The 22,501-nt window shown below is 51.5% G+C and overlaps 4 protein-coding genes across 4 annotated transcripts; 2 read left to right on the forward strand and 2 right to left on the reverse strand.

The window, feature by feature from the left end:
- Nucleotides 1–120: 120 nt before the first annotated feature.
- On the reverse strand, nt 121–4,133 carry MAM_02276 (phospholipid-translocating P-type ATPase; the record flags this gene model as incomplete). Its single annotated transcript, XM_040821075.1, has 3 exons — nt 121–238; nt 299–708; nt 762–4,133. 3 exons carry the CDS (start codon nt 4,131–4,133, stop codon nt 121–123), a joined length of 3,900 nt encoding a protein of 1,299 aa, XP_040681418.1.
- Nucleotides 4,134–5,686: 1,553 nt separating this feature from the next.
- On the forward strand, nt 5,687–11,581 carry MAM_02277 (COPII coat assembly protein sec-16; the record flags this gene model as incomplete). Its single annotated transcript, XM_040821076.1, has 2 exons — nt 5,687–10,922; nt 10,977–11,581. The coding sequence occupies 2 exons, from the start codon at nt 5,687–5,689 to the stop codon at nt 11,579–11,581; spliced, it is 5,841 nt and encodes a 1,946-aa protein (XP_040681419.1).
- A 287-nt stretch (nt 11,582–11,868) lies between these two features.
- Nucleotides 11,869–13,025, reverse strand: MAM_02278 (Hus1-like protein; the record flags this gene model as incomplete). Its single annotated transcript, XM_040821077.1, has 4 exons — nt 11,869–11,895; nt 11,945–12,767; nt 12,822–12,927; nt 12,983–13,025. The coding sequence occupies 4 exons, from the start codon at nt 13,023–13,025 to the stop codon at nt 11,869–11,871; spliced, it is 999 nt and encodes a 332-aa protein (XP_040681420.1).
- A 4,198-nt stretch (nt 13,026–17,223) lies between these two features.
- Nucleotides 17,224–22,388, forward strand: MAM_02279 (cytokinesis protein; the record flags this gene model as incomplete). Its single annotated transcript, XM_040821078.1, has 2 exons — nt 17,224–20,716; nt 20,776–22,388. The coding sequence occupies 2 exons, from the start codon at nt 17,224–17,226 to the stop codon at nt 22,386–22,388; spliced, it is 5,106 nt and encodes a 1,701-aa protein (XP_040681421.1).
- Between the last annotated feature and the right edge of the window lie 113 nt (nt 22,389–22,501).

The raw sequence follows: 22,501 nt of genomic DNA on the forward strand, positions 1-22,501 counted from the left end.
GGAACAAAAAGAACATGGTACATGAGTCACCTGGCACTACAAGTCGAAGAGTATATATGAGACCCCAGCATCGCTAATGCATCAAAGCCCCCGAACTCCACAAATGCACGCTAATATCGTCTACCGGTTCTGTACTTTTCTATACGACGGAGGCTTGATCGCCCTCCTGATCAGTTTCCCTACATATGGGGGAATCAGGGATATGGCTCCGATAGCAAGGATGCGCCATACAAAGCCCCTACAATCGAATTAACAGCCGTGACAACCGGAAATGACGGAAAAGGCGGATGGAACTGACCAAGTAATGACGAATTTGAGGTCGAGGTATCCTCCCAGGAACGGGATACTGCCAACAAATACCAAAAAGGTGCCCAAAATACTCAAGATCATGACCGGGTGCCACGTTGTAATCTCAATGGCAACCATGATGAGCTCGTTCAACACTAGCACCGTAAAACTCACAGCTACCATCTTCGGCCCGTCCACTTCCGTCAGAACCTGTGACAGACCCTGGATCATACTGCCCTGGTAGATGGACACTAAGACCCACACAAAAAAGGTGCGGTATGATAGCGACCGGCCCTCTGTGAGTTCCTTGTACAATTCTGGATACAGGTTGGCCAAGTTTTCGTCAACGTCCTTGTCGAGAACAAGGGATAGAACAGGAGCAGACGTGTAGATGGTTGCGTAGCCGACAAGAAGCCAGTCCTAGAAACAATCAACACATGGTCTCGGGTTAGACATGCAAGAAAAAGACACACCTTGTATAAGCCCTCGGGTTCAAATTTCCTGGCAATACTGTACATGGTTTGACACACTGCTATGATCAAACCACGGTGAATAACAAACTGCGCCAACTTGGCACTCCGTTTATAGCTGTTCCGCCCATGCCACACAAGCAGCTTGACCAAGTGATAAAATTGTTCAATGGAGAAATCTGCTGCCAAACTCGCCTGGCGACCTTCCTTGCCGACGATGCCAACACCCACGTCTGCTGCTTGAATCATGGACACGTCGTTTCCTCCGTCGCCAATGCAACAGACTCTCTTCTTGGTGTATTCCTTGATGAGCTCGGCAACCTCAGCCTTTTGTGTAGGCGAGCATCGACAAGCCACTACCGTAGGAAGCCGCACAGCAATGGAAATGAATTCGATTCGGAAATGGGTCAGCAGGAGCTGGAGGCTTTCACCGTCAATGAGAAGGCAAGAATCGGTTTTGCCGCGCAGGAAGTCGAGGTGCTCCTGCGCGCCATCCTTGCGCTTGAGTTTAGCGACGGTATAGATGTACTGACCGCGTGCAACCAGCTTGGAGCTAACAGCCACACAGCGAGCTGTTTCAACCTTGTCTCCTGTCAACATCCAAATCTTGATACCGGCGTTGCGGAGAAGCTCCAGTGACGACTTGACATCTTTTTGTAACTTGTCCTCCACACCGGTGACGCCGAGTAGTTCGAGGTGGTTCTCAAGATGGTGAGATACGACGCGCTGAATGCCAGTCTCCCGATTGGTAATGGACATGGAAGCTTCTTGATACTTGGACGAGAACTCTTGATACTGCTGGTACGACAACTTCTTACGACCCACGACCAGTGTTCGCAACCCCTCTCTAGCCATGTTGGCTGTCTCCTCGTCTAGCCAATCGTTGGCGGCGACTATTGTGCCCATAACAGTATCAGCACCCTTTTGGTAGAACCAAATCTCCCCGGAGCTCAGGCTTGGATTAGCATTCTTCAAGTCGTCGTAAAAGTGCACAATGATACCCATGCGTTTGCCATCAGATGTAAATGGGAACACATCGAGAATACGAACGCGGACAACTGTTCGTCCTGTTTCCGTTGACTCAAGCGTCATGCCTTTTCTGTCGCGGTATGCCAACTTGAGCCCTACTGATTCTGTCCATTTCACAATGGCGATTTCATCGGGTGACGATGCCTGGTATGATGTGACTTCCTTGCCATCCTCCATATCAACGGTAGGGGTGACGTTGTGGCACAGGGCCAGCGCAAGAACTACGTCTCGCACGCGTCCTCCAATCTCACGTCGTGTGCGAGCAGCGCCAATATTGACAGCAGTCGAGAACGTCGAGGATGGCGTAATGAGGATAGTCTGTGACGACGGGTCCGTTGTAGGCTGAATGTGGAATCCTTGACGAACATATGATTTGACCTCGTCCATTGCCTCGTTGGCATAAGATACAGTACCAACGTGGACTTTCTTCATCTCCATGTCATTCTGTGTCAAAGTGCCTGTTTTGTCGCTTAACAGATACTCGATTCTTCCCAGATCCTCGGGTATAGTGCTGGTTCGAACAACAGCGCCTGGAATACCCGAATCGTGTTGAATGAATCTTGAATATGCGCTCTTGCCCATGTCGAGGTTGACACGCAAACTAACGGGAACAATGGTTGAAAACAAAACCAGAAAGCGCATGATTTTAATGTACCACACGTTGCCTGTCGTGTTTTCAAATCCTTCAAGAGCAACCAGGACCACTGACAATGCTAAAGTGAGAGCGCACAAAATCTTGGTAAGTGAGTTGATTTCGTATTCAAGGAGACCTGTTTTGGACCGAGACGGTGAAGTTGATAATGCAGACCTCGTCTGAGGGCCGGTATACAAGATGACTGCCAAGGTCGTTCCTTGAGAAGCAATGATTGTATTAGCCCAAGCCGTGTTATCGATCGATAGAGCTGCCAAATTCGAATCGCCATCATGACTAGACATCGAGTGATGGCTCGTCGCATCCTGTCTCGTAGGGCACAGTTCAACAGTGCCCACGAACTCGCTGACCTTCTTGTCGGGCTTTCCACCTGTAACTCTCAATCGCACAAACTCTTCGGGGGGGATGTTCTGCGTCAGAGCCGAGGCCAGCCTCAACTTCCAATCTGTCTCACCATCGAGTTGGTCAGTTCTGATAAATATTTCTCCAGAGCATCCGCCAGTCTCGCCCTCGTCCTTCTGTACCGCTATTTCTGGTTCTTTCCCTTTCCCATCAGGCTCATTGTCGGCAAAAGCAAAGAGTGTCTCTTCCTCTGAAGGTTCCTTGGGGGTAGACGAGGTAGGTCCATCCACATTGTAGCATTGCAATATGACCACATCGGCCGGCACGCGTTGTCCTTTGCTGAGTTTGAGAACATCACCAACTCTCAGATCCTTGGACTTGCGCTTGGCTTCTTGAACGAAAGACGAAGGATGGTAGGCGTTGTCTTCTTCCTGAATATCAGTCAGGTCGTGTCGCGATTCCCTTTGCCGTCGTGACCCCCTTTTATTCATTGAATCAGATTTGAGTGGTCGACGATGTGGTTTGACTGATGCAAGTTGTGACTCGGGATCAGCAAATGTCAGCACTCGGTATTCTTCCGAGTTAGCCTCATTGTCTCTCCGCCGTCTCTCAATGTCGTCGTACGCCTCCTTTCCCATAGTGATACAGAGAACAAAGGCAAGCGGCGCTATGTAGGTGGACAAGTAGCCGATCCGAAGGGCGGGTATCGCTTGCGATAAAGCGACTAGGAGGAAATACATATTGAAGAAGAAAGAAAACTCGTTATAGAGGGTGACGGGAAGAAAAGTCAGCGCCGTATATTTAGCATTGGAAACAATGTTGGCCGGAAATCGGGTTGATTGAATAGATCCAACAACGACGTGTCTTGACGCCGAAGGATCATCTTCATCTTGCTCATCTACAGCTTCATCGTCTCTATGTGGTAGGGGCTTATTTCCAGAAAAAAAGGTAGGAAGTCGAATGCTAGGCAAGGACAGCCGCTGGCTGTGAGACTTCTGGTGGCCGCCAAGGAGAGGCGCGTCATCATCAGCATGACTGCCTCCTGCTCCATCATGCTCATCTATCAGTTCACGGGTATGTTCGTCGAAATCATCCCGGTTCTGGCCAAGTTCACCGTACCCGCGGCCGCCGCGTTTATTGGCACGTCGCAAACCTCCCATACGCAAGTTCCGGAGAGCTATTCTCGATGGTTTTGACTCAGATGAACCGATATATTGGTCTCGTCCAGATCCTCTGATGTTCTCCGTCGAGATGGGATCCAGCTCGTGGACGTCGAGATCTAGGTCGGAGTCGGAGTCATGCGTTGGGGATTCAGGGCGCTCGGCTGGTCTGTACTTATGTGTCGAAGTCATGCCGTATCAACGTTTTTCTGCCCAAATTTCGAGAGAGAAAACGTGGCGACCTCTTGTGCAATGTAGCGAGTTGTGCGTGATGCGCTGACGTCTCGGCCGTTGCTTGGATGATCATGCTGCGCTGCGAGGCGCTATCTTGTCCAGTCAGACGTTACGGAGGCAGAAACTGCTGATCAACGGAGACTGCAGTAGAGTTCTTGGCGCATGATCGAAGAATCAGAAACGAGGGGTTAAGAAAAAGAGCCAGTCTAGAATTATACAGGCAATAGAGTGGGATGCAGATGAGAAGGAGAAATGGAGTTGTTTGAGGTTAAAGCTACGTATACGTAACTTGCTCTGCGTCTGCACCTGGTTGGCCCGTGTCCAAGCTGCGGATGCTAACAGGGGTTCAAATTCTGGCTTGGATGTTAATGCAAGTCAAGTGGACAGTGCGACCTCGGTACTGCACCCATCTGAGTTACCCTAAGTACATATTCAGTGACTTAGCGCTGAGAGACTTGCGCCACAAGCAAACATACCTACTTTACTTTTTGAAGTGCTTTATCTCAATCTTGACATGTTTTCATCCCCAGGCTTCGCCACCTCTCGCTCTCAAACGGGACTGGAACCTTGATGGGAACCATTACTTGTTAGGTCTTATGTTCGGACAGCAAGGTACTTTAGTAGAATACGAAAGCCCAACTCGACCAGTTGACACCTAGTTCCCGTGGCAGCCTGGTGCACAAGGACATTCTTTCTAGTACTATCGAAGGCGAATATCCCACCATCACTTTCCCATCCTCGGCCGGCTATAGCCAAGCGCTATATCTCAAACGAATCCAAGCTCATCAAGCTAATTTCGTACTATGGATATCCTCATCAATGAAAGCATAAAAAATCGCTGTAACCTTAATAATTCGAAATCGACCACAGAATGCTTACCCCCCATACTATACAGAGGCTTTACTGCTAAAATAGAAGAAGTTCTAGAGAGGAATACATAAATGATAAACGGAATATTGGGACCAACAGGAGGTCCTGTCCCGTCCCTCATTCCCCGCAGACTACGGAGCACAAGACAGACGTGACTGCTGGTGGCTTGCGATTAGCTGCAAACCGCCCCGTGGCTCCACCACCATCATGACAGCTCTCCTGACTGACTGCGGAAGTGCAAAGTTGTCCCGTACATCGGTCCTGCAACCAGACTGCAACTTACATGCCAGCTTGCATCAAATTCTCGTGCCATCTCACGTCACCACGTCGCCCCTATCCGCTTCGGGTTTCTCACCCTCATTTTTCGTCATCTCGCCATCCGACACCCCCATTGTTTCTTCTAGGGACTTCTCCTGATATGGCGGATCGAAATCCGACTTAGAAAACTGTGCATCTTGATTCTATTCTTTTCCGCGCCTTGTATGTACGTCCCTCCCCCCAAGCATTTCGTTGCGCAGAGCATCGGTGACTTGGCGTCTCCTTGCTTGCCTCTCCAATCCTCGGGCATTATTGACACTGATGGATTAGAATTAGTGAATGTATTCATCCATTCGCCGCCTTCTGTTTATTGCATCTAAACAATGGCCGCAGAGCCATCCAGCACATGGCACCCGGCTATGCGACCTAATAGCGTCGCCGATGTTGTTGTCCCGAGTCACAAGTCCGAAACGGCTACCACCTTTGTAAATACTACAGCGCATGAACATACGGAATCCAGGGAGCATGATCCCACCGACCCATGGTTCGACAAGGAGCATGAAAGTGAGGACGAAGCCAACGCGTGGCTAATATCAGAAGACCCTGAATCACCCAACTTCATCGATCCTACGCAACCAACACATTCTTTACGACCCACAGAACCGGCCGGAGTGTCCGCCTCGGTAGAAACTCATCTTCTTGAAAAACAAAAAGAGTCAGAAGATGCTGCCATCCCATGGCTGACCAACGGTGACGATGGCGACGGTGGCGCAATGCTGCTCTCCAAGAAAGGGGGGTACCATTCTCCAACCAAGGATCCAGAGCATATTCTCGAAATGAACTCCCGCGATGAGATGGCCCCTTACGACGCGCTGAACCAAGACCACACTCGAATCACTGTAAATGAGGCTAAAGAAACGGAACATATAGCCAAAGGCCCTTCAGTGCCCATGACTCAGCACTCTAGCTCCATGTCATTTGCCCGTACTGTCTCCCACGAAATTACTTTCGGCGACGATGATGACGGTGAATGGAATTTGGGTCGATCCGACACCCACGTTGGCGCCATGCCACCATCGGAAAGGACGAATTCGTTCCCGGTTGTCCAGCCCACGACTTCCTCCGAATCCAACGACATCCTACCACTCCCTTCCAATCAGACCTTGGATGTCATGGCTGCAGATGGGAAGGGCGCTGAGCTTGAGGGAGACGAATATATGATGCAAGGTCCCGGAGGCTTCAGCTCTGCATCATGGCATAGACAAGTGGCCGCTCGAAGCAGTCATGCGCCGTCACGATCCATTACCAGTGAAGTTGTGGACGTAACCACCCCCACTGGCCCGGCACGGTTCGAAGAAGAGACACCGATGATTGCGCGGGGCGAGGCGGGAACCGAGGCGCTGCAAGCCAATGCCGATCCATTTGGAGACGACGAGGAAAATGAGGATGATTTCTTTGCCCAGGTTCAGACGAATGACTCGGACAGAAATATCGAACCTTCGGAGCGAGAATGCACGACACAAGCCATGCTAGCTAGGGATGACGCCGGCACACCTTATCGTCAGAGCACACCTCAGGAGACTATTGAAGGATACGCTGGAGAGTTCACGGAAGGAATTGCACAGGGCGTTCCAGAGACAGTCGAAGCAGTGTCGGAAACGGAGGACTTGGCTTCCAAGTGGGAACAAGCCTTCGGGGAGGGCGACAACGATGATTTCCTTCTAGATGATCCAACAGCAGAGAACAAGGACGTTGATGTGGCGGCGTTTCTAGGCAGTGATGATGAAGGACTTCTAGATGATGTGGTTGACGAACCTGCCCCAACCATTGAAACATCACACCACTTACAACGAGCGACGAACCCCTATGCCCCGACGGATTCCGCAGCCCATCAATCAACGCCCTACAACGCAACGGCTGCTACAGCCGCCTTCACTCAGCATCTCTCCGTGATACCGTATGGTGGTACTACCGTTCTATCCGGGCAAACATCGACACCACCACAGTCTGAAGCTGCCAAAGCCCAGAGCTTTGCAGACAGATCCAAGGGAGGGTATGCTTCACCGTACGATTTGCCCACTGATCTGGTCACAAAAACCGTGAAGCCACGAAAGCGACCAAGTCTTCAACACGTCACTTCAGAAAGGGCTCCTCCGCCTCCCAGAAGTGCCAGCATGTATTCGCCAGGGCAGGCGTCGCCTGCTTCATCAACCGCTCCGGCGTTGGCTAGTTACCCCCCGCCTGGTCTGGACACTCAACGGGATGAAAAGACACCTGTCCCGGCTCTGCGCTCAAAGAACAGTTTCTTTGAGGAATTGCCCTTAACGTCTAAGCCCAGATCGGCCTCAAGACAAAGCCACCGGGCATCTTCACCAGGCCAGTACGCACCGGGACTGCCTCAACACGGACCTCCACCCATATCACGAGCAGCACCTCCTCTGGCCCCAACAGCAAACCAACTCTCTACCCCTCAACATTTGGCTGAGGAAACCCAGACATCTCCTGGCGTGGCCGGCTTGGTTGTTCCTCCAAAGGCGAACCCTTATTCCGCGCTCCAATCCCAACACCCGTCCGTCACTCCCCCAACAAGCAGTTCTTCTCGATACTCGCCCGCACCGGTAGCTCAACAAGTTAGTGGCATTTCCATATCCAGCCGATATTCACCAGCGCCTTCTGTGGGATCACGTCCAAACAGCTCATATGGCACTGGGCCCTCGCACAGTCTCCCTCATCTACCGCGGACCTCGAGCCCGTTGGCGCACTTTGAGAGCAGCGGCACCGCTGATGGGCAGCACCATGATCGTCGGACAAGCTCGTCATTTGAGCCAAGATTAAATCGGGTCTCGTCTCTGCCCCCAACTCGAGAAGTGGACGAGGAAGACGAGGAAGCAGCATCTCCTGGAAACGGGTCTTACAGCGCCAATTATGCGCCGACTGCCGACAGCGCAGAGTCGCGATATAGCCCATCTTCACCAGTTTGTGCAGCTCGATACACACCTCCTCTGCCCTCTACCACTAATGGGCCCGCTGCTACTCTTTCACCCACCAAGAGAAGCTATTCTCATCTACCCCAACATGTGGCAGCGCCTGTTCAAGCCTCATTTGCAGCCCCTCCGCGAGCCCAAACGAACTCCCCTGGTGTCATACAAAACGTTGGTAGAAAGGGCAGCAAATCATCCGAATCTGGCCCTCGTCCTTCTTCCTCTCACGCATCGACTGCACCTGCGATGACAAAATTTACTCAGTCATCATATACCCCTATTACCCGTGCGCGTGGTCAGTCACTCACCAATCTGATGCCACCCACCGATGGCAGAGAGCATGATCCTCTCGAAAGGTGGAAGGGAGCTCCAGTCATGTCTTGGGGAGTTGGCGGAACATTTGTAACGATATTTCCAAAGAGCAGTCCTCGATACGCCATGGGGCAGACAAGTCCAGTTATTGTACGCACGGTGGGCGAAGTTAAGGTTCAAAATATTAAGGATCTTGACCCTCTTCAGGACCACCTAGTCAAGTTTCCTGGTCCTTTAAAAGGGAAGTCCAAGAAGAAGGAGGCAATATCTTGGCTCTCTGCTGGGATCGAATCCATGGAAAAGGAGCTTCCAGATGTCACTTTTCATCCTCAGCTGTCTTTGGAGGCTAAACGTTCCATCGAGCGGCTTTTGCTATGGAGGCTGTTGAGAGTCTTCGTCGAACATGATGGCGTGCTTGAGGGCAGTCCGACAGTAGACAAGGCTGTTCGACTGATCTTGAACCCTGACACCACTGAGGTGCGGAGTGAAGGCGCACCGCCTTTTGCGCCAGCAGATACCGCAACGGCAGTAACCCCGATGCAGGCAGATGGTGTGGACTCAGGAGCCATTGAAAAGATTCGCTTCGACTTGCTCAAAGGCGATCGCGAGACTGCTGTTTGGGCTGCCGTGGACAAGCGTCTCTGGGGTCATGCCATGATCATTTCTCAGACCGTCTCTCCGGATCTGTATAAACGGGTTGCGCAGGAATTTGTTCGCAAGGAAATCAACTATCCCGGCCACAACAATGAGTCTCTTGCTGCTCTGTATAAGGTTTTGTCCGGCAACTTTGATGATTGCGTTGATGAACTTGTACCTTCCCATGCTCGTGCAGGACTGCAACTCGTGTCTACTGAAAACTCATCTGGCTCTACCAAAGATGCCATGGATGGCCTCGACAAGTGGCTTGAAACCCTGACTCTTATATTGAGCAACCGCAGCAATGACGATGTTCGAGGACTGAATGCTTTGGGCAAGTTGCTGTCAAGCTATGGACGAGCCGAGGCGGCGCATATCTGCTTCATCTTTAGCAGGCAGCTGTCTAGTTTTGGAGGGCTTGATGATCCCAAGGCAGACTTTGTCCTACTGGGCTCGGACCATCGCAAGCATTCAGACCAATTTGCCAAAGAGACTGAGGCTTTGCAGCTTAGTGAGATCTACGAGTATGGACTGACTCTTGCTGGAGGTGTAACCGCGACTGCGGGAGCGCCGCATCTAGCGGCTTACAAGCTACAGCATGCCATGACTCTCGCCGAGTACGGCTTCCGCGATAGGGCTCTGCAGTACTGTGATGCGATTGCTTCGGCGATTGTTTCACAGACGCGCAGGTCTCCATATCATCATCCTATTCTTGAGGCCTCAGTGGAAGATTTGTTGGCAAGATTAAAACAGGCACCCAAGGAAGCATCCTCGTCCTGGATTTCCAAGCCGACGATGGGCAAGGTATCTGACAGCATGTGGAACCGATTTAACAAATTTGTCTCGGGAGATGAGGATGGCAATGGCCAAACTGGGTCTGATGGTGATAACGGACCATTTGCTCGGATCGCTTCTTCACCAAACGTTTCTAGGCCGCCATCAACTTCCAATTTTGATGTGTATGGCTCTTCTCCGAGTCTTCCATCCGCGTCTGCGCCCGTAGCTGGCGCAGCCGCCTCTCGATACGCCCCAGCAACAACCGTGCCTTTCTCACCGGTACAAGTCAATACATATGCTTCAGCCGCGCAGGGGCAACATGCGTCACCACCAACCTCGACAAGCAATGCCCGGAGATATGCCCCCAGCCCGTATGAGGCAATCCATCCAATAGCACCGGCAGCACAATGTCAAACTGGTGGATCTCAGCCCGTGGGCTACCCCGAGGCGGCTCAGCCAGCTGACCACCAGCCTGTTCAGCCAGCTTCGTCCTATATCCAACAGCAGCCAGCTTCTGTCATGCCCACTCTAGGCTCTGGCGGGTACCACCCGAATGGTCTTCAAGAGTCACCAGATATTCAACCCCAATCCGGAGGTGATGGCGTTGGTCAAGGATACCATTCGTCATCTTACAGTTACGAACCTCCACAAATGGTCCCGGCCCCCGTTGCAAATGAGACTCAAGGGACTAGGGATGGCGGATATGAGCCACCTTCGTTCCAACCGTATGGCTATGAGCCCCCTTCAGACCAGCCCGTTGTCGAAGGCGGTGACTCACCCAAGCCCAAGAAGAAAAGCTTCATGGATGACGACGAAGACGACATAACCTCAGTGAGACAACCACAGGAGAAATCGAAAGCGGAGAAGGACCGAGAGAATGAGGATATGTTCCGAAAGGCAGCAGAAGAAGATGGTGAGTGTTGTGTCCACCGTGTGCCATGCGACAGGTTTGCTGACAAAAGCACAGCCAAGCGAGCAGCTGCATCAGCCAGTGCTAAAAAGGGATGGGGATTTGGAGGATGGTTTGGAGGCGGGAAAAAAGCCGAAGGCAACATTGGCGAAGCTCAACCAGGCAAACCCATCAAAGCCAAACTTGGTGAACAGAGCAGCTTCGTCTATGATCCAGATTTGAAGCGTTGGATCAACAAAAAGCCCGGCGCCGAGAACGTTGAAGCCAAAAAGGCTGCTCCACCCCCGCCACGGGGCGCTCCCCGCGCTGTGAGCGGCACTCCTCCTCCTCGAGCACCTGGCACGCCGCCTCCGCCTGCCGGACGATCCAGCGTGCCTCCTATGCCATTCAGATCTTCTGCAGGCAATTTGGCGACCGCCCAGTCCATGGAGAACCTGACTGGCGCTGCTGCCATCGGGGCACCCCCTGCAGGCATCTCACGATCGGTATCCAGCAATGCCACGGCGTCGGCACCACCATCCACTGGTCCGCCTAGTAGGCCCGCGACCAGTATGAGCAATGCAAGCAGCATTGACGATTTGCTCGGTGCGCCTGGACCAAGAAAAGCAGGTCCGAAGAAGGCGCGAAAGAGCGGTCGATATGTTGACGTTATGGCCAAATAGTCTGAGTAGCAGAGTCGTACAAGGCACAACAAAGGATGGCTCGAATAAACAGCAGGCCGCCAATGATTGTGGGTTCACACGCATTACGGCGTTGCGTCATTAGAATTAATGAATACTGGGACATTCTCGTACTATAGATTTTTGTCTTTCTTTACTACAGATGTGTAGTATTCACGCCAATTACAATACCATTTCAAGTAATATCTTAATTCAACCTATAAACCCGACCTTCGAGCCTGACGCAAGTTGTTATTCCGTACCCAGTCCCACACGAAGTATATTCTCAGTCACTTGCTGTATGATTGCACGTAGTACTGCAGCTAGTTAGTTAAGAGTGACCGGCTTGTCAGTACGAAAACTCACAGTAACAACGGAGTCGTCCTCCGTCGCATCATCATAATGCGGCACATAAACATAGAGAATCAATGCATGATCATCTGCAAAGCAAGCAATGACCCGTCCTTCCAGTCGACCCACACTCAGCACTCTACTCCAGTCTCTTCCATCTACACGCACCGTAGCCCATCGACCTGGGCCCTCTTCGCGAAACTTGGTGCTGGGATGCTCCTCAACCGGCCGTTCGAGCTGCACCGGATCCAGTTCCGGATTTTCAAGGTCGGACCACACGCTGCAAATATCAGTCGTTTCCGTGGCCATTCGTAGCCGTAGGCTACCGTGCATATTGGCACTGAGTTCCAACTTCGGTGCCTTGGAGGAATTTGCACCAGTGAGGGCTAGCTTTGTGAAGCGATCCGAGATGGCCTTGAGTTGCATCAACGGTGGCAATTGAATGTGGACGTCAGGTTCCCGGACTCTGGGCTGCATGATCGTCTCGACGGTCTCTGGATGCAGCACACGCACGGGTATATCTTGTGTAATGATCTTCTCGTGCTCTCTGCGCAGCGATGTCTCGAGGTGCTGTTGCTCAAAGACTTCGTCGCCAAAGGGGTCTTCGGACGACAGTTTCGCCGCAGCTGAAGACGCACTCGATGTTGTTGTTGTGATGGTCATGGAGAGAATTGGCAGACCGTCTTTTTTGGTGAGCCGCAGGGACGCGGATATGCTGTTGAGGGCGGATTTGAGAGCGCGTTGGAGCGGCTGAAGGGGAAGTTCGAGGTTGATGGTGTTGTGGGATTCTGCGGACTGGATGTGGTGGCTCTCGAAGATGAGGTCCATTGCCAATGAGCTACGGGAGAGTCAGTGACGTCGTGAGATTGCTTAATAAAGGATGACTCCATACGCCCAGACTTGTGATCCCATGTCTGGGATGACGGTGAACCTGGCTGTGTCATCACTGAGGCGGACCCAGGCTATCTTCTCTAAGGATGAGAGGGCAGCCGTGAGTTCTGCAAGATGTTAGCGGCGTAGGAAGCAACTGGCAACAGATATGGAGAGACACACTCGCAAAGGTGCGTATGTTTTTCAATTCTGTCCTGAACCGCATCTTGCCGCGGGTGATTACTCGTTGATGCAGGAGCGATCAATTGATGGGCGTCGTGGTGGGGGCTTGGATCTTGCTACAGGCACAACCGTGGAAGGAGGGAGTGGGTGGGGAGAAGGCAATCCATATCCTGAGCAACTCGCGCTGGGTTGCTGGTTCGCGATGCAGTCTCGAATAACATTTGCACTTGATAGAGCATCTGCTGCTACGACTCCCCCGAATACACCTTCCCGAGTAGAGGAGACTTGGGCTTGTTTACTTCACATTTTGAGGACTGGCCTTGAAAAAACAAAACATCAAAATTACCTCTGTACCATTCATGTGATACACTCTTTTCGTTGAGAACTGCTTAAATTCTTTTTTCCATTTTTCTTTCTTTCTTTCATAAAAAAAAAGCCCTTTTTGGGACTTGGGATCACGTTCTCGCTCTACTCTCTTTTGAACAGACCCAACCTTTAACACGTTATTCTGTTTCTTTTGATCCCAGCTTCGTTATGAACGCCGTACTCTGGTCCGCCAATACCTACACTCTCCCGTGTTCACAATGCCTCGGATCAAGGACATCATTCACCGATTGAGCGAGAAGTATGGCTGGGGGTTATTTGAGCGCTGGCTTACACGACGACGTGAATCCATGGAATCCGAAGAGCCGCTTTTGACCGGACGACCTATTGAAGACGAGGCATCTAGCTCGAGTGCTGCCGCTCATTCACCATTGCTGCCACAACCGGAGTCACCAATATCTGAAATGACGGCTCGCCCGCCCCTGCCAACATTTCGTTCTCTGAGGATCCGAAATCGAGGACAGAGGTCAAGTGACAGTCAGGATACAACGGTATTCAGCACCCACGACCGGCCAAACACGAGCCACGCTGAGCAATTACAACAGCCCTTGGTTAGCCGTTTTACTTTTGAGACCTCAGAAGGCACACCTACACCTGGCCAGGAAAATAGCTCTGAATGTAGATTTTCTATTGCGACTACGGCTGACGCTAATCTGGACAGCCAAATGCGTCCCCTCACCTGCTATATCTGTGGAAAGTTTTTTGGGGAAAGGGAGCCGCATACGAAAGAGGTGATAGCGTATCTTCCTTGTGGCCATGGCGTAGGCCACCACTGCCTCTTCAAGTGGATGACAACACCAAATGGCTCACGACGTTGTCCAGCCATGCCTTGTATTTCGATTCGTCACCAGTGTGAGCACATAAACTCACCACTCGCCAAGGAACCATTGATCAGGTTTGGGAGAGCAGTGGAAGAACGCGAGGCAACCGTCTTGCCGTGGGATTATGGGTTCTGTTCGAGCTCCAAAGGTGCTAAGCTCCACGCGTCTATTAAAGTGACGAGTACGAAAATAAGAAAGCTGGAGGCTAAGCAAGCTCAAGGGGAGAAGACTGTCGCATTAAATCAGAGGCTGGCAATGTATCGGTCTCTTATCGAGTGGCATGAGAGGAAACTTGATGAATTCCAGAAAAAATGGTGGACAGCTCAGTGGAAACAGTTTGAGCAAAGGCAGGCAAGTCCACGGGCCTGGAAAACGGTCAAAAGGGGCAACGGGAACGAATCTTGACCCGAGAGAACTTAAGCGAAACAGGCTTACTGACGTAGTATAAGCCGAAGATATTAGCACCGAATATAACAGCGACGTCGTATTGAGAATGGACTTTGTTCCATGTCATATCTTTAATGCAAAGTAGTTATGGCCGTGACTCGTAATACTTTACGTTGTTCCCTTGGAGACTGTGGAACGTGGAGCACTGCTAGAAATACAGTGCAATTTGTGGAGTTCATCCCCTAGCTGGTTCCTCGTCACTGTCGTCCATGAAACCCTCTTCGAGACTAGAAACTGTAAGAATTCAATCGTAGACGAAGTTCACGGAGGCCACCACCTACTCTCTACTCAGTCGCCTATTGCTGTCAAGCCCCAAAACCAAGCGTGAATGCAATCTCTGAATAGCATTCAACGTTTGCTCATCCACGTCGCCCAGTTCCTCTCCATCCTCCAAAAAATCGGCCGTGCTCGGATTGTCCACAGATGCTCTATTCCTACTCCACGATGAAGGAAAGTTGAGTCTCGAGAAACGATTTACGAAGGAATGCCGCAGGCCAGATGCGTGGTTGGATATGGATTCCACGGGGAAGTATTGACTGTAGCGGTTGCGGTACCGGCGCCATATGGGGGCGATGACGAACGTGAGGAGGAGGAATATAATGAGGGACACGACCGCTGGGACTAGAAGGGTCTACGTCATGAGATTTGTCAGCTAAGTTAGCCAGGAGACCGAAAAAAAATATCCAGCAATTACAGGGGTTTCCAAACAATGACTGGGACACTTTCGAAATTGATGATCCCGAAAGGGGGAGACTAGGGCGCATGCCTTCACGAGCGGAAACATTGATGACGACGATGATGCGGTCATTTTGAGCGGTGGAACTGTCGATGTCGGGTGAAGACGACGCAGATGCCGTAGAAACGGCTACTGCCGTGAAGACTTGAACACGGTTTGGATGATGCCGGAGTTGATTTTGCACGAGGTGTCCGTTGACTTTTTTTGGGGCTACAGAGTGCGGAGTTTGGCGTGCTTGGCGCAGTCGCGCATTGATCTTTGGCCCCGTTAATTACTTAAGTAGTTATCATGGGGGCAAGGCCGCGCGTGATTTCGGCAGGGCTTTTCGAGGTGGGGTTCGATCGGCATGTCGACTTGGGAAAAAAACACGTACCTACTCAAGTACCTCCTAGGTAGGTACCAGGTAAGTAAGTAAGTTCTTGAGTACCTAGGTAGGTAGTAAGTAGGCAGGTCTAAGTACTTAAAGTACGCGAGTACCTGAGAAGTACCTATGCAGTAAGGCCTGGTTCCGGCGCGATTCCTCTATTTCTTCATGTTGAGGACCTTGTAATCGAGACAGAGGAGCGAAAGATCAAGCCGATGTCATCGTGGCTTTACCCCCATCTCCGTTTGATGCCCAACTCCACACAAGCCTTAGATACTTAAATCTGCTTGGCATTGTGGCAAAGCACTGGGTCCTGCTTGCGAGAAGAGATGATTGAAGCGATATACCTGCACAAAGATTTCGTTGATTCGGACCACCATCCTTGGCGTCGCTGCTGCTCATGTCAAGGGCGCAGTTTTTTTTGGCAGGGCAAGAGCAATTGACGCAACTTGCCAAATGTAATCGGCGGCGCTCAGCCTGTTTCTAAGCGCCCATCAGCCTTCCATGAGATGCTCAACGGCTTGTTTACAGACTCGGCCAGAATAAATCATGTCGGCCGAGGGAAACAATATTCACAACCGCGTCGTTTTCTCTGTTTAGTCACTTGTCGGCCTGCTGCTGGTTGTTCCTGGACGTCTCTGACTTTGTCCCACGTGCTGGCTCTTTTTCACTCGAGCTGGTGGCAGACCAACACCCCAAACCGTGCCTCCACCCTGGCAGCGCCCCTTGTCTGTGTCCCGTTTCGACATTCTTCAGGGGCCTGTCACGGAACTCTCCGCATGCTTATGCGGTCTGGTGAGGCTGCTGTTAAGACCAATGTCAGCGATCCCAAGCACGACGCTTTGTTCTCTAACACTGCCCCAACCACTCCTGTAGCCTTCAACAAGGCTGACGCAACGTTAGCTCACACCAAATACCTGCGCTTCAGGCATCACCGTTCAGTGGCAGCCATTCGTTGCTAGTACTTCCTATCGATACGAGGTCACCGACCCCTATTCCCGCAGCGGTGGCCTAGTCCTTCGTATTTGTCACTTTCGAACCTTCGCACAGTCGCCGCCTGTCTAATCCCACCACGCCCGACGTCTTCTCTGATTGTTTCAGGACATTACAATTAGCGAGACCGCGAGCAATCCGTCGGTTCGACTCGACCGGCACGTGCCTCGCGCTACACCAGCCGGCACCTCACGACGCCTCGTGGAGATAAGGTGACGGCTGTGCTGAGAAATCAAGGAACCAGGAAGGAGACCAACGCCGTCTTTCTTCGCCTGTACGGGAATCTCTTTCCCTCTCACTTTCAGTCAGGGGGGGGAAAAGAGCGGCCAAAAATTCGTCCCCGTCTCTTTGCCACAGTAGACCCTTGCTACTCGTGACACAAAGGCCCCGGCTGCATCTTTCATCATGCGAGCGGCCTTGGGCCAGCATCTGACCGTTTTTACGAGTTTCACATAGGTAGCCAGTTGTTACGCTCCTATTTCCGCCGATCGCAACAATGTCATCCGCAGACAAATCTAGACAATCGTCTGGGGGCCGATCCCTTTTCTCCAGAAGTAAGAACAAGGACAAAAAGCCGACAGATGGTGACACCTTCGACGCCGCCAGCACTCTTAGCCTCCGGGCATCTAGGCATAAAAGAGATTCCTCCTCTGTGTCTACCGATAGACCCATATCTCCTGATCCCGGAGTCAACATGATGGCGGGAGTGATAACATCTATCCCCTACGATAATATACCTTCCGGCTCACGATCCCCGATACCCGTCGATTATTTGCCCAACTCTGAACAAGCGCCAGTACGCAGAGATCCGTTGCCTCATCACCTTAACAATAGTGGCATGGACTTTCATCAGTATCCCTCGTTCGATCCGTCAAGCACTAGGCCCAGAGAGTCTAACATGACCATGGCTTCTACTGGTCGCCAGGCCCAGTTTCAACAATGGGGTCCTCGAGGGAGCACCGCTAGTACAGTAAATGGTTTACATACATCTCGATACGAATCATACCTTAGCGCCAATGATGGCCGCAACTCTGGGGACAACCTAAGCTTATATTCAGGTAATGCTACCCATCGAGATGTTGGGGGGATGACACACTCATCGCAGCTAGCATTACCAAGTGTCTCGTCGCAGAGTTCCTACGGCTCTCAGCCGTCGCATCGAGAATCCCATCGGCAGACCAAGTTTCCCGGCCCCTTTTTAACAGCCCACGAGGGCTTTTACTTTCCAAAACCCGATGATAGTAACGTTATCGAACAAATGTTTCTTCAGCTCATGCAAAAACGAGGATGGCATAACTTACCCGAGCAAGCTCGTCGACAAATGATGGCTTACCCGCCACAAAAGAAATGGACACTTCTTTACCAAGATCGTTTAACTGAGTGGCAGGGAGAGCAAAAGAGAAGGCAGACAGCACGGTCCAATCACTATGCCGCACCGGATATAACGACCTACTCCGATGAAGAGGGCACACCGGAATGGTACGTGCGAAAGGTCATGGAAGATAAGCTCGATGTGAAGGGCCTTGGCAGTCTTGAAGTCAACTTGAGAACACAGCAGATAGGCTGGGTCAAACGATTTGTTGAATGCCAGGGACAGGTGGCGTTGGTCACACTGCTACAAAAAATCAACCGCAAGACGGCGGCTGGTCCCCCGCCGGACAATGCACGAGCAGAGAAGAATTTGGATAAAGGTTACGACATTATTAAGTGCTTAAAAGCGCTTATGAACAACAAATTTGGTGCCGACGATGCCTTGATGCAGCAAAAGGTCCTGCTCGCCCTTGCAACCTGCCTCATTTCAGCACGAATCACAACTCGAAAGCTCGTAAGCGAAATTCTTACATTCCTGTGCACTTGGGGTCGCGATGGTGAAGGCCACATCAAGGTTATTCAAGCTCTGGATGAGCTGAAGACTCAATCTGGTGAGAATGGCAGGTTTGACGCTTGGATGCGCTTGGTAGAAGTCACAGTTGATGGCCGTGGTAAAATGGGCAGTCTGGTTGGTGCCAGTGAGGAGGTTCGAACCGGTGGTATTGGCATGGAGAACCTGCTCATGGAATATGCCGTCACCACTCTCATGCTTGTCAATATGCTTGTCGATGCGCCAGAGCATGACCTTCAGCTGCGAATTCATATTCGGGCCCAGTTCACAGCATGTGGCATCAAACGAATCTTGACGAAAATGGAAGGGTTCCAATATGAGCTTCTCGACAAGCAAATCGAGAGATTTCGCACAAATGAAGCCATTGATTACGAGGATATGCTTGAGAGAGAGAATAGCAGCATCAAAGACAGCATCGAGGGTGAAGTGAAGGACCTCACCGATCCAGTCCAGATCGCCGATGTTATACAGCAGAGAATCCATGGGAGCAAAGCACAGGACTATTTTGTTTCAGCGCTGCAACATCTTATGCTCATCCGTGCTCAAGACGGTGAAGAGCGATTGCGTATGTTTCAACTTGTTGACTCAATGCTGAGCTACGTGGCCATGGACCGACGGTTGCCAAACATGGACCTTAAGCAAAGCCTCAACTTTACAGTCCAGAGTCTGCTAGACAAGCTGCATACGGACTCAGAGGCGCGGCAGGCGCAGGATGAGTCTCTCGAGTCGCGGCAGATAGCGGAGGCTGCAATGGCAGAGCGTGATGAAATGCGCGCCAGACTTGAACTGGGAGCTGATGGGCTTGTAAAGAAAATGCAGAAGCAACTCGACGAGCAAGCGCGATTTATTGAAGCCCAAAAAAGGCAAGCGGAGGGTCTGAAAGCTGAGCTTAACAACGTCCAGACAATCCGTGCCAAAGAAGCTCAGAGAAACGAACTGGAGACCCGAGAGTTGTATCTGATGCTGAGAGACGCGCAAGACATTGCGGCGTCCAATGCTATCAAAGGCAATAAACACTATGTCGACGGTAATGACATTGGCGACACCAATAACGCGGACACAGCCGAGCAGATGCAAGGCATTTTGGACCGTGAGAAACTAATGGAGCGTCTCCAGAAGCAGCTGGAACGACAAAAGACGCAATACAAGTTGGAAGGCCGTGTTTGGGGCGAGGCCAGTGGTCCATCTGACCGTTTACGAGCCTTACGTGAAGAAATGGACGATGATAATCTGGAATCCCCAGCTGGGAGCGGAACACCGCCTCGTGATCTCACGAACAGTGTCTTGGGCAGCGTCGGCCGCCAGACTAGAATTACTCGGAAACCACTTCGCTCTGACCAAAATGTTGAAGATGGTGTCATTGAAGGAAGTGAAGAAACAGAAGGCGAAGAAGGCGTCATATACGAACGTCCTCGTATTGTTAAGATGAAGCGGCCGACCATCGATCCTAAGCAACAAGCTGGTCTGGTAAACGAACTAGGGTCCAAGGTCAAGAAATATGAGGGCAGCGACTCGGAAGATGGCGATGTGGAGGCTACACCATGCCACCCAGGCTTGGAATCGTCAACACCAAGAACATCACCGGATAATGAGGTACCCGAGGTCGAATCTGTTGCAGCAGCTCCCCCTCCCCCTCCTCCTCCTCCCCCTCCACCGCCTCCGCCCATGCCCAGCCAGATTCTGGGTGCACCACCACCACCACCACCTCCACCACCACCTCCGCCCCCGATGCCTGGTCAAATTCTTGGCAGTCCTCCTCCTCCGCCTCCACCACCTCCCATGCCTGGAGTTATTCCTTCTGGTAACTACCTACCCCAGCAATCAGATTACACTGCTCCGAGTATTGGTCTCCCTGTGGCACGGCCCAAGAAGAAGCTCAAGGCTTTGCATTGGGAAAAGGTCGACACTCCAGAGACCAGTCACTGGGCTGCGCATGCCCCGTCAGCTGAGGAACGAGAAGAGAAGTATAACGAGCTCAGCCGAAAGGGCATCTTGGACGAGGTTGAGAAGCTTTTCATGGCCAAGGAGATTAAGAAGTTGGGTGGTGGAATGGCAAAGAGTAGTGACAAAAAGCAAATTATTTCTGCTGACCTGCGCAAGGCATTCGGTAAGTGCTGCATCTTGGACATCATACTTGCCCGCCAGTTGCTAACGCCTCATTTGTAGAAATCGCGTTTGCCAAGTTTTCACAACATTCTGTCGAGAAGATTGTCCGCATGATTATTCATTGTGATGCTCAAGTGCTGGATAATCAGGTTGTCATGGCGTTCCTACAAAAGGATGACCTGTGCAACATTTCTGACAATGTAGCAAAACAAATGGCACCGTACAGCCGAGATCTTACTGGTCCTGATGCGACGAGCCAGAACCGCGAGCAAGATCCCTCGGAGCTCACGAGGCAGGACCAAATCTACTTGCACACGGCGTTTGAGTTGCACCATTACTGGAAGAGCCGCATGAGGGCCCTTTGGCTAAGTAAAAACTTTGAGGCAGACTACGAGGAGCTCAATGAGAGAATAAATCAGGTTGTGACAGTTTCAGAGAATTTGAGAGACTCTGTATCGCTAATGAACGTCCTCGGACTCATTCTCGATATTGGCAACTACATGAATGACGCCAACAAACAAGCACGCGGTTTCAAGCTTAGCTCATTAGCACGGCTAGGTATGGTCAAGGATGACAAGAACGAATCCTCGCTGGCAGATTTGGTGGAGCGTATAGTCAGAAGCCAGTATCCTGAATGGGAGGGATTCGCCAACGATATTGGTGGCGTCGTGACAGCGCAAAAGATCAATGTGGATCAGCTACAGACGGATGCTAAGAAGTACATTGAGACCATCCGCAATGTGCAAATGTCTCTGGACTCGGGCAACCTCAGCGACCCCAAGCAATTCCATCCGGAAGACCGCGTCAGCCAAATCGTGCAGCGATGCATGAAGGATGCCCGTCGCAAGGCCGACCAAATGGAGCTTTATCTCGATGAAATGATGAAAACGTACAAGGACATTATGGTGTTTTACGGAGAGGATCCTACAGACGAAAACGCTCAACGAGAGTTCTTCGCCAAGCTGGCCAACTTTTTGATGGAGTGGAAGAAATCCAAGGAAAAGAACATTCAGCTGGAGGAGATTAAGAGACGAAATGAAGCGTCTATGAAGCGTAAGCACGCAGCGCAAAAGGGGGCAGCTACAGCGACTCTGGGCGAAGGCAGCCTCTCGCCAACCAACACCGGCGTGATGGATTCGCTGCTTGAAAAGCTCAGAGCAGCGGCGCCACAAGTTCGGGATCAGAGAGATCGACGTCGTCGCGCACGTCTCAAGGACAGACACCAAGTACGTGTGGCTTCGGGCCAAAAGATCCCTGACCTGACTGAAGTATCCGACGCCGAGACTGGATCAGAAAATATTGAGAAGACCATTGACGTGGAGGGCAATCCGGCTATCTGCGCGGATTTAAGTAAGCCTAGAGAAGGACAGGACGATCTTGCAAACCGAGCTGCTGCCTTACTACAAGGTATGCGTGGCGACGGGGATGATGCTGCGAAGAGGGAGAGCCTACGGCAAGCAAGAAGGCAGACAGCCGAAGACGAGCGTCGACTAAGAAGACGAAGGAGAGAGAAAGCCGGCACTGGTCAAATAAGCGGCACTAGGGAGGAATCAGCTGCTACAGACAGCACTGTGGTTGGCGTACCAGAAACGGTTGAAGAAGAGGGGGAGAAGGAGCCAGAGCCCGACGAAGGGTCTGAAGAGGGAGCGGCCGTAGAAGCGGAAGGCGAGTAAAGAGGGGGGCTAGACGGTTGGGGTGCATGTAGCGTACGTACGTAATGTTTTATATTGGCATATTTTGCTATTCAACGAAGAGAATTTATGTCAACTATGCCACCGTGTAGAAA

This window comes from Metarhizium album (genome assembly GCF_000804445.1).
Source record: "Metarhizium album ARSEF 1941 chromosome Unknown scaffold_3, whole genome shotgun sequence".
NCBI lineage: Eukaryota > Fungi > Ascomycota > Sordariomycetes > Hypocreales > Clavicipitaceae > Metarhizium > Metarhizium album.